The sequence below is a fragment of the Squalius cephalus genome (assembly GCF_949319135.1).
Source record: "Squalius cephalus genome assembly, chromosome: 21".
Taxonomy (NCBI): domain Eukaryota; kingdom Metazoa; phylum Chordata; class Actinopteri; order Cypriniformes; family Leuciscidae; genus Squalius; species Squalius cephalus.
In genome coordinates this window covers 35,588,217-35,600,716 of record NC_137142.1, presented here as the reverse complement: position 1 = coordinate 35,600,716, position 12,500 = coordinate 35,588,217, and the positions used below count along the sequence as shown (strand labels likewise).

General features: G+C 46.4%; 1 protein-coding gene across 1 annotated transcript in view; it reads left to right on the top strand.

Annotated features, from left to right (window-relative positions):
* Positions 1-12,500, top strand: part of klc1b (kinesin light chain 1b) — a 37,893-nt gene that overhangs the window by 13,651 nt on the left and 11,742 nt on the right. The window contains 4 exon segments of the mRNA XM_079854828.1: positions 478-545; positions 3,265-3,343; positions 3,345-3,374; positions 7,464-7,604. Coding sequence (XP_079710954.1) covers positions 478-545; positions 3,265-3,343; positions 3,345-3,374; positions 7,464-7,604 — 318 coding nt within the window.

Below are 12,500 nucleotides of genomic sequence, written 5' to 3'. Positions count from 1 at the left end.
TATGTAACATGACGTGTGTGTGTGTGTGTGTTGGTCTGCATTGGTCCGCTGTCACTCACTCTGTGTGTGTGTGTGTGTGTGTGTATGTAACATGACGTGTGTGTGTGTGTGTGTATGTAACATGACGTGTGTGTGTGTTGGTCTGCATTGGTCCGCTGTCACTCACTCTGTGTGTGTGTGTGTGTGTATGTAACATGACGTGTGTGTGTGTGTGTGTATGTAACATGACGTGTGTGTGTGTTGGTCTGCATTGGTCCGCTGTCACTCACTCTGTGTGTGTGTGTGTGTGTGTATGTAACATGACGTGTGTGTGTGTGTGTGTATGTAACATGACGTGTGTGTGTGTTGGTCTGCATTGGTCCGCTGTCACTCACTCTGTGTGTGTGTGTGTGTGTATGTAACATGACGTGTGTGTGTGTGTGTGTTGGTCTGCATTGGTCCGCTGTCACTCACTCTGTGTGTGTTTGTGTTGTTCAGGGGAAGCACAGAGACAACACGCCGTACGGAGAATACGGAGGCTGGTACAAAGCCTGTAAAGTCAACAGGTACAACACACACACACACACACACTCACACACACACACACACACACACACACACACACACACACACACACACACACACACACACACACACACACACACACACACACACAGGAGTGTTTCCTCATATTTGATGCTGTGACTGATATACACCGGGTCATCTTCAGTGCAGTCGTTCTCCAGCTGACAGCATCTTCACAGGGAACTCTGGGTAAACGTCCACTTCCGCTTCCTGTCTTATACAGTTTCCCATTAGAAACCGCTGTGAATGATTCAGTGCACGAGTGAACTGTTCAAATGAATCAAACTGAATCACAAGTCCTTGTTTACAGACTCATTTGATCACTATTGATTCTATTGATTCTTTCATTTGTGATTCTAAGCCGCCGAACACGCGTGACATGATCGATCACTTCCTGTTCAGACCAGGCTTCATCACAAACTGGTCTGATCTAAAGATCTAAAGATTAAAACAGAAGCGTCATCACTGTGTTACTCTGAGTGTGTTTACATGCATGTTCTGAAGCCGACGGTGTGTGTGTGTGTGTGTGCGCTAGCCTGCTATCATACATCAGAGTGAGGTGTGCAGTGGATCGCAGCTGATCGTGACCCGTCCGGATCCGCTCCCCACGGGTCGGCACGCATGCGATGCGCGGATTACTGTATTACCGCCACAGAGCGAAGGTTTATCATTTGGACGTCTTGCCAATGTACACATTCAAACTATTTTAAATGCAGAAGAATAAGCGCTTTTTATAACACAGAGTGTTTCACAGCAGCTTTACAGAGATAACAGGAAAATAATGCAACAGAGTTTGTTTCTAGAAGAAAATAGCGTCAGTCCGGCTTAAAGCGGTGCTATAATGCCCTTTTCACAAGATGTAAAGTAAGTCTCTGATGTCCCCAGAGTGTGTGTGTGAAGTTTCAGCTCTAAATACCCCACAGATATTTTTATATCGCATGTTAAAGTCGTCACTTTTTGAGGGTGAGCAAAAACACACCGTTTTGTGTGTGTCCCTTTAAATGCAAATGAGCTGCTGCTCCCGGCACAGGGGGCGGAGCTACAACAGCTCGTGTTATTTTACCTCACACACACATGCACTGAACATTTCAAAAACCTTTAGCCTTTTATGTTTAAATCTAACCCAACCCCAACATTTCTGAACGGTTAGTTGATGAATTTATGAAGCTGATGTGTAGTTATCTTCTAGTCATTGATTAGCATATTCTGTCTTGATAATCTATCCACCGTATTCCTGACGACCTCACTGCGTGTTGAATTATGGGAGGCACTTCCGGTTTGGGGAACTTCCATTCCAAAAGGCTGAAACGAATCATTTCAGATCATAAGGTTGCCCTACAAATAAAGCTGATCTGTCAGTTTTCCTTCATGATTTATCATGAGAATAACGTCATACTTGGTATTTTAACGTGACGTGTTATAACAAGAATATCTACGGCAAGAGCTCTTTTCAGGCGCTGCTTTCTTTTCCTCGTGATTAATTTCTTTTTTCTCTTATATCCGCTGTAAAAGTATGAAAAAGGTCAACATATGCTGCACATTTGTGGTCTGTTCTCCCGAAGTTAATTTACGATATATTCCATTAATAATTCACTGGGATGCACGAAGAATCTCTCGTTATTCTCCTCTAATCCTCACGTCTCTTTCCAGGTTTGTTTTCACAGGTAAATGCAATTTATAATCTGTCAAAATTACGGAAGTCACTTTGAAATAGTATCACGTAATGCTGAAGTTAATGAACATTTTTGATTAAGGCAACATAAGTTACATAACACATATATATATATATATTACTACAGTGATATTTAACCCGTCCGTTATTGCTGTGGAAAGACTCACGCTTTTGGGGTTGTTTGGTCTGTTGAAAGTACCTTGCTGATGCTTTTACACTTTTAAATATCCTTTTAATGTTGGATGGTTGAAGTGTGAGTAGATTAATGTCGTCTCATTGTGACACTTTTTTAACGTATTGCGTTCATAGAGCGAGCCTTTCACTGATTGTTTACAGCTTAACGAAAGTTACACCCATAATTTGCGCAAAGCGTCATGGGGCGCAGGAATAAGGTGGATAAGTCGTGTTCAGGGGGCGGGGTTTATGTAAATTTTAGGGTTGGTGATGTCACTAACCCGGGAGGAATGTGGTGTAGTCTCTACCAGCCGTTTGTTGTCGTCCTTAAACAGCCATTTCTGTAAAAGCAAATATCTCCCTTTGCTCTGAACTTTGAGTGTTGTAACTTTGCAGATGTTGTTTATGCCCAGACAGCAACATTACACACTAACTAAAGTTAGAAAAGTCAAATCATAATCAACTACCCCTTTCAGTGAGTTCAGTGATGGTTCATTTTTGTTGTAAAAAGTTATTAATTTAGTTCATTTACATAAACAGCCGCTCTGGAGTAAACAGGGCCTGTCCCACATGGCAACTAAACACTGGCGTCCTCTACGGGTCACACACACTCGTGCCGTAACGCCGTAACGCCGCTGACTGTCGGGAGGAAGTCTCCAGCGCGCGTCGAGCGAGTTCTTCTGGGACACAACGGCCGCTGTACGTCCACGAGAGCGAGTGTGTGAAGTGTGGCACTCGGGACAGGGCCAGTGATGTCATCGTGCAGCTCGTACAGCGGGACGACGGGTTCATTCAGTAACTGAACTTCCGGAGTTATTATCGTTGCGTATGTAAACATGTTGTTCCGCCTGCAGTCCGACGGTGAACACGACGCTGAGGAACCTGGGAGCTCTCTACAGGAGACAGGGCAAGATGGAGGCGGCCGAGACCCTGGGAGGAGTGTGCCATGAGATCACGCAAACAGGTGCACACACACACACACACACACACACACACACACACACACTCTCTCACACACACACACACACACACACACACACACACACACATCCTCACACTCACACACACACACACACACACACACTCCCACTCTCTCTCACACACACACACACACACACACACACACACTCTCACACACACACACACACACACACACACACACACTCTCACACACACACACACACACACACACACACACACACACACACTCTCACACACACACACACACACACACACACACACACACACACTCACACACACACACACACACACACACACACACACACACACACACACACACTCTCACACACACACACACACACACACACACACTCTCACACACACACACACACACACACACACACACACACACCCACTCACACACACACACACACACACACACACACACACACACACACACTCTCACACACACACACACACACACACACACACACACACACACACACACACACACATCCTCACACTCTCACACACACATACACACACACTCACACTCTCACTCACTCACAACTCTCACACACACACACACACACACACACACACACACACACACACACACACACACACACACACACACACACCTCACTCGCTTTAGACGTGTTTGTAAATTACGTTTCATGTGTTTTCTCTCGTGTGTTTCCTTCTGCTTCTCCGAGGATCAGAGTCTCAGTGTGAGTCTCAGTGTGAGTGTGAGTCTCAGTGTGAGTGTGAGTCTCAGTGTGAGTCTCAGTGTGAGTCTGAGTCTCAGTGTGAGTGTGAGTCTCAGTGTGAGTGTGAGTCTCAGTGTGGAGTCTCAGTGTGAGTCTCAGTGTGAGTCTCAGTGTGAGTCTCAGTGTGAGTGTGAGTCTCAGTGTGAGTGTGAGTCTCAGTGTGAGTGTGAGTCTCAGTGTGAGTGTGAGTCTCAGTGTGAGTCTCAGTGTGAGTGTAAGTCTCAGTGTGAGTGTAAGTCTCAGTGTGAGTGTAAGTCTCAGTGTGAGTCTCAGTGAGTGTGAGTCTCAGTGTGAGTCTCAGTGTGAGTCTCAGTGTGAGTCTCAGTGTGAGTCTCAGTGTGAGTCTCAGTGTGAGTCTCCAGTGTGAGTCTCAGTGTGAGTCTCAGTGTGAGTGTGAGTCTCAGTGTGAGTCTCAGTGTGAGTCTCAGTGTGAGTCTCAGTGTGAGTCTCAGTGTGAGTCTCAGTGTGAGTCTCAGTGTGAGTGTGAGTCTCAGTGTGAGTCTCAGTGTGAGTCTCAGTGTGAGTCTCAGTGTGAGTGTGAGTGTGAGTCTCAGTGTGAGTGTGAGTCTCAGTGTGAGTGTGAGTCTCAGTGTGAGTCTCAGTGTGAGTCTCAGTGTGAATCTCAGTGTGAGTCTCAGTGTGAGTGTGAATCTCAGTGTGAGTGTGAGTCTCAGTGTGAGTCTCAGTGTGAGTCTCAGTGTGAGTCTCAGTGTGAGTCTCAGTGTGAGTCTCAGTGTGAGTCTCAGTGTGAGTCTCAGTGTGAGTGTGAGTCTCAGTGTGAGTGTGAGTCTCAGTGTGAGTCTCAGTGTGAGTGTGAGTCTCAGTGTGAGTCTCAGTGTGAGTGTGAGTCTCAGTGTGAGTCTCAGTGTGATTCTCAGTGTGAGTGTGAGTCTCAGTGTGAGTGTGAGTGTGAGTCTCAGTGTGAGCTCGTGGAGTCTCAGTGTGAGTCTCAGTGTGAGTGTAAGTCTCAGTGTGAGTGTGAGTCTCAGTGTGAGTGTGAGTCTCAGTGTGAGTGTGAGTCTCAGTGTGAGTGTGAGTCTCAGTGTGAGTGTGAGTCTCAGTTGTGAGTGTGAGTCTCAGTGTGAGTGTGTGAGTCTCAGTGTGAGTGTAAGTCTCAGTGTGAGTGTGAGTCTCAGTGTGAGTGTGAGTCTCAGTGTGAGTGTGAGTCTCAGTGTGAGTGTGAGTCTCAGTGTGAGTGTGAGTCTCAGTGTGAGTGTGAGTCTCAGTGTGAGTGTGAGTCTCAGTGTGAGTCTCAGTGTGAGTCTCAGTGTGAGTCTCAGTGTGAGTGTGAGTCTCAGTGTGAGTCTCAGTCTCAGTGTGAGTCTCAGTCTCAGTGTGAGTCTCAGTGTGAGTGTGAGTCTCAGTGTGAGTCTCAGTGTGAGTGTGAGTCTCAGTGTGAGTCTCAGTGTGAGTCTCAGTCTCAGTGTGAGTCTCAGTGTGAGTGTGAGTCTCAGTGTGAGTGTGAGTCTCAGTGTGAGTGTGAGTCTCAGTGTGAGTCTCAGTGTGAGTCTCAGTGTGAGTGTGAGTCTCAGTGTGAGTCTCAGTGTGAGTCTCAGTGTGAGTCTCAGTGTGAGTCTCAGTCTCAGTGTGAGTCTCAGTCTCAGTGTGAGTCTCAGTGTAAGTCTCAGTGTGAGTCTCAGTGTGAGTCTCAGTGTGAGTCTCAGTGTGAGTCTCAGTGTGAGTGTGAGTCTCAGTGTGAGTCTCAGTGTGAGTCTCAGTGTGAGTCTCAGTGTGAGTCTCAGTGTGAGTCTCAATGTGAGTGTGAGTCTCAGTGTGAGTCTCAGTGTGAGTCTCAATGTGAGTGTGAGTCTCAGTGTGAGTGTGAGTCTCAGTGTGAGTCTCAGTGTGAGTGTGAGTCTCAGTGTGAGTCTCAGTGTGAGTGTGAGTCTCAGTGTGAGTCTCAGTGTGAGTGTGAGTCTCAGTGTGAGTCTCAGTGTGAGTCTCCGTGTGAGTCTCAGTGTGAGTCTCAGTGTGAGTCTCAGTGTGAGTCTCAGTGTGAGTCTCCGTGTGAGTCTCCGTGTGAGTCTCCGTGTGAGTCTCCGTGTGAGTCTCCGTGTGAGTCTCCGTGTGAGTCTCCGTGTGAGTCTCCGTGTGAGTCTCCGTGTGAGTCTCCATGTGAGTCTCCGTGTGAGTCTCAGTGTGAGTCTCAGTGTGAGTCTCCGTGTGAGTCTCAGTGTGAGTCTCCGTGTGAGTCTCCGTGTGAGTCTCAGTGTGAGTCTCCGTGTGAGTCTCCGTGTGAGTCTCCGTGTGAGTCTCCGTGTGAGTCTCAGTGTGAGTGTGAGTCTCAGTGTGAGTCTCAGTGTGAGTCTCCGTGTGAGTCTCAGTGTGAGTCTCAGTGTGAGTCTCCGTGTGAGTCTCCGTGTGAGTCTCAGTGTGAGTCTCCGTGTGAGTCTCCGTGTGAGTCCTGAAGCGGCGACGCTCCTCTCGAGTCCTGAAGTAACGGCTGTCAACACGCCTCAAACGCTCAATTCAAATTACTTTCTTAAATATGATCAAAATTTAAATTATATTCGAGTTCTAAAGGCAATACTTTAGATCAGGGATGGGCAACTTCAGTCCTGGAGGGCCACTGTCCTGCAGGGTTTAGCTCCAACCCTGATAAAACTCACCTGCCTGTAGCTTTCTAATTATCCTAAGACGCTGATTAGCTTGTTCAGGTGTGTTTGAGTAGGGTTGGAGCTAAACTCTGCAGGACAGTGGCCCTCCAGGACTGAAGTTGCCCATCCCTGCTTTAGATAAACGGTACTGTACTGTCTCCTGTGCTGACAGACACACACCGTGTCAGTTACGCATCAAGTCTCGCGCGCCTCGACACACCAAACATTTTAATGCACAGTTTTTACATTCGAATGTGCTTTTATTAATTTATTCAACAAATATTCAAAATTCAAATTTTTATTTGACAGCCCTACGATGAAGACACTGAGCCGTCACCTGTCAGAGTCTCTCCCATGATGCCCTGTGTTCTGATGTGTGTGTTCTGATGTGTGTGTGTGTGTTCTGATGTTGATCATGTGTATGTGTATGTGTGTGTGTGTGTGTGTGTGTGTGTGTTCTGATGTTGATCATGTGTATGTGTGTGTGTGTGTGTGTGTTCTGATGTTGATCATGTGTATGTGTGTGTGTGTGTGTGTGTGTGTGTTCTGATGTTGATCGTGTGTGTATGTGTGTGTGTATTCTGATGTTGATCGTGTGTGTGTGTGTGTGTGTGTGTGTGTGTGTGTGTGTTCTGATGTTGATCATGTGTGTGTGTGTGTGTGTGTGTGTGTGTGTGTATTCTGATGTTGATCATGTGTGTGTGTGTGTGTGTGTGTGTGTGTCAGGGCCTGGACCCGGTCCATCAGACGCGTGTGTCGGAGCTGCTGAAGGAGGGCGAGCGCCGCAGAGAGTGTGTGTCCAGCGTGAAGTACGAGAGCGGCTCTGAGGCGGGCGATGAAGTGAGTATGGCAGTGGAGTGGAGCGGGGTGAGTACACATCCACCAACCAATCACAGCGCAGCGCTCGGCAGGGGCCTGATGACATCAGCAAACATCAGCTTCCTCCTTTCATACACAAACATCCTTAAATCATGAGACGTTTACTGGAGAAGCTCACTGACTGAGGATATTAACTCTTGTATTAAAGTGAAGTGAGTTTGTGCTTCAAACAAGAACGAATTTCTGCCAAAAAATAAATTTCACAGTTTTCCTTTGAATTAGGAGTATTTTTCTGACTCCACTGACATACATTTGTTCTTACTTTAAAGTCCCTCTGTAGTCAATCATTTTACCCTTAAAACCTTAGACTTTTATAACATATGAGCGTGTGTGACATCACCCGTAGTGTTTCTGAAGCCCAAAGTGGGCGGAGCCGGCCGTCGCCATCTTGTTTGCGCATCACTCCCAGATAAACGAAAATGTGCAGCGAGGCGGATTAGCTGAGGTGACGTGACGCTAACGCTAGCAGACAAAAGGCTAGCAATGACATCAGCGACAAACCACCTGTCACTCAAGTGGCCACGCCCTTAATTATGCAGAACTTTAAGGCTTAATATAATTTAAACGGATGAGTTATACAAATATTCACCCCCCCCCCCACAGTCGTCATGAAGAGCAACATTAGCGATATAGACCAAAACCACTTTTTGCCATGTTTATTTCTGCTGTAAAGGTCTATGGGATAGACTCTCTTCTGCCTCAAGAGGCCAGTGGATGAACTGCAGTTTAATCACTTCAGTGTTGATTCAAGAGAGAGAACGGAAGGTTTCTGCTTGTTCAAACTCATCTTTGATCTCCAAAATTACATATTTAAACGTTTTTCCTTGAAAAAAAAAATATCTTGAATGTAACTCGACACCCTTGCCTCGTTTAGTATATGCGGTTCTATGAATATGCAAATGAGCCCCGCCTCCACTCACTCACTCAGCTCAGAGATCCACTGGTTGACGATCACACGTTGATCTGATTGGTTACAAGGTAGTTTGTGACGTCAGAAACACCAGCGATTTCAAAGCGTGTTTTTGAGACTGTCTTTGGTTCACTGCAGTTTTAAGGAGGAAATACTCAGCAATGCTGTCGACTTATGAACTTACACATGCTTTGTCTTAAAGCACATTAAAAACACCACATAGACACATAAACTACATTAAACACTGGATTTTCACCACAGGGGGACTTTTGATACATTTCTCATTAAACAAGACTTAATATCTTCAGTGATTTTGCTTCTTCTCCAGTAAGTATATCTTGATTTAAGAATGTTTAGATATTTTCACTGTAAAACGAGATGGAAACGCTGAGGAAGAAGAGGATTTCTTGCCGTGTGTCTGATCTCGACGGTCTCCTGTCGAGCGCCTGCTCTTCTCGAGGTCTTTATGAGCTGATTGTGTGTCCTGGCATGTTTGTGCTGATTTAACATGCTTGTGTGTGTGTGTGTATGAACGTGTGTGTGAGCATCTCTGAAACACACAGATCCTCACCAGAACAAGGCCAGGTCACATGACCCGAGATCATCAAGCTCATGTTATTGTTGTGATTTCGGGCTGACATGTGACCTGCTCGTGTCCTCGTGCGGTTCAGTCACATGATGCTCGGTCTGATGTCATATCCTGCATGTGAAGCCTCATGCGCTCGGTCATTAACACCAGCTAGTGTGTGGAATGATATAATAATCATAATCATGATGACATGAAGCTGTGAACGCGCCACTAAAGCACTCGCGCTCTCTCGCCCTTCACCGCTTCTTACACACGGACTTGCCTTGACTAGCTTTGAGTGTGTGTGTGTGTGTGTGTGTTTAACACAAGCTAAAACATGTGGAAGAATCTGTCAGAACAAACACACACTCACTAGTCTGAATGTCACATGCAGTGTCTTTTGTTTCTGGATTGTTAGATATTTGAACTGGAACATGAGCTGAAACGCATCAGATGTGTGTGTGTGTGTGTGTGTGTGTTGTGACGGTGTGTGTTTCTGTGTGATTCCTCAGGCCGTGCGCGTAAGACTGTGGATGTGAAGATGACATTCATACCCAGAATAAATCAATCTTGCATTCTCAGATTGTTTGTGTCTCATGACGATCTCACACACTCATTAGTGTTGACGTGATGCTCGGCATGTGTGTGTGTGTGTGTGTGTGTGCATGAGACCTGCATGAGTCTGTGTGCTCAACATCACTTCCTGTTACTAACCTGCCACATCATCGCAGTTGTTGCCATGACAACCAATCAGCCAATCAGGGGCCGCCTTTCCCAACAGCATCGCTAGTCGCTAGTTAGCGATTTCAGCTCCACACACGAGGCTTCTGGGAAATGCAACCGTGATAAGTTTTCCCGACACAGTGGATTGTGGGATTGTGCTCTTCCCTTCTCCGGTCCTTCATCACATCCAGAGACACTCAACATCAGTTTAAGACTTTTAAAATCAAGATTACTTTAATGTTTCTGAAAGAGACTCTTCTGCTCATTGATCAAAAATACAGTAAAAATAGTGAAATATTATTCCTATGTAAATCAGCTGTTTTCTGTGTGAACATCCATCCATCCATCCATCCATCCATCCATCCATCTTCTTCCGCTTATCCGGGGCCGGGTCACGGGGGTCTAAGCAGAGATGCCCAGACTTCCCTCTCCCTAGACACTTCCTCCAGCTCTTCCGGCGGGACACCGAGGCGTTCCCAGGCCAGCCGCGAAAACCGCACTGTTCCTCCTGGATCCGAGGTTCTACTATCGGCCGTATTCTCCTCTCCAGCACCCTGGCATAGACTTTCCCGGGGAGCCTGAGGAGTGGGATCCCCCTGTAGTTGGAGCACACCCTCCGGTCCCCCTTCTGGAGGGCCCACCACCCCGGTCTGCCATCCCAGAGGCACTGTCCCCGACCGCCACGCGATGAGGCAGAGGCGTATCAGCCAAGACAGCCCCACAACACCCAGAGACTTGAGGCACTCAGGGCGGATCTCATCCACACCCGGAGCCTTGCCACCGAGGAGTTTCTTGACTATCTCGGTGACTTCAGCTTGGGTGACGGACGAGTCCACATCTGAGCCCTCAGCCTCTGCTTCCTCAAAGGAAGACGTGACGGCGGGATTGAGGAGATCCTCGAAGTATTCCTCCAGCCAGGCCCGATACGACATCAGCTTGACGGCATCCCTTACTTCCGGTGTCCACCTCCGGGTTCGGGGATTGCCGCCTCGACAGGCACCGGAGACCTTACGGCCACAGCTCCGAGCGGCCGCGTCGACACTGGAGGTGGAGAACATGGTCCACTCTGACTCAATATTAGGGCTGGGCGATATATCAATATATTTTTTAAATGCGATATGGAATTAGACCATATCGCATATATCGATATAGTTCAAATAAATTTGCGTTCCCCCGCCACCGCTCCTCCTTTTCCACTCTGCGTGCGTGTTTAGAACATGTTATTATGAGAGGCAAATCATGACTACTTCAGAAAACCCAGCACAATAGGAACTACCAGGCAGTGACATAAGTTTACACTGAAATAAAGTCTTTCACCTCAGAAAAACCGACTTTCTTGTCCTGTCAGCCGTTATCCTGTAGCCTCCTCCTCGTAGCCTACTTCTCTTCAATTGCACACGCAAATGCGGCGGCGCGCGCTGTGGATCGCCTCACTGTATATAAAGTGCAAAAGAAACTACGAGCATGCAACGCCGTTACGTTGTAAATTACACGAAATAAAAGTAATGCAGGGATGATTTTCATTCTATTCACCAGGAGCAGTTTCCATGTTTCATTAACAGTTATTGTTAATATTGTGTATTCACCATGGCAACTGTCGTTTCCATTTTAACCCCAAAATGCCACTTTATTTTTCTTTGTGTTATTTTTTATATTTTTAAATGACTGTAGTGGCTCATACCAACATTGTATTAACAAAAACTAGTTTGGGACTGCTTTAGCATAGGCCTAATGTTTAGTACTAGTCTTTACTATTAGTCATATTCTTACAATTTATGTTAAGTAAAGGGGAAAAGTACTTGTGTGTGTGTTAACAAATTTTGTGTAAATGTGTTATAATTTGCCTATATATATATATGTATATATAGGCAAATTATAACACGTTTACACAAAATTTGTTTATATATATTCAATGTAAACTTTGATAATCATAATTAACAAATTGCAATTACAATTCGAAGGGAATAATCAGCAATTATGATTTTTGTCATAATCGTGCAGCCCTAAGGTGAAGAAACTTGTTTATTATTTATTCATTTGATTTTGCAACTGTTCACTGAAATAGCCGGTTTCAATAAAACTACTTGTAACATGTCATATTTGGCTTTGACTTTAACTGAACATTTACTCTCACTTTGCGGAAAAAATATCGGGATATATATCGTATATCGATATTCAGCCTAAATATATCGGGATATGACTTTTGGTCCACATCGCCCAGCCCTACTCAATATCTCCAGACTCCCTCGGGATCCGGTCGAAGCTCTGCTGGAGGTGGGAGTTGAAGATCTCTCTGACAGGAGACTCGGCCAAACGTTCCCAAAAGACCCTCACAGTACGCTTGGGTCTGCCGAGTCTGTCCAGCTTCCTCTTCCGCCATCGGATCCAACTCACCACCAGGTGGCGATCAGTTGACAGCTCCGCCCCTCTCTTCACCCGAGTGTCCAAGACATACGGCCAGAGGTCAGATGAAACGACCACAGAGTCAATCATCGACCTCCGGCCTAGGGTGTCCTGGTGCCACGTGCACTGGTGGACACCCTTATGCTTGAACATGGTGTTCGTTATGGACAAACTGTAACTAGCACAGAAGTCCAATAACTGAACACCGCTCGGGTTCAGATCAGGGGGCCCGTTCCTCCCAATCACGCCCCTCCAGGTGTCACTGTCGCTGCCCACGTGG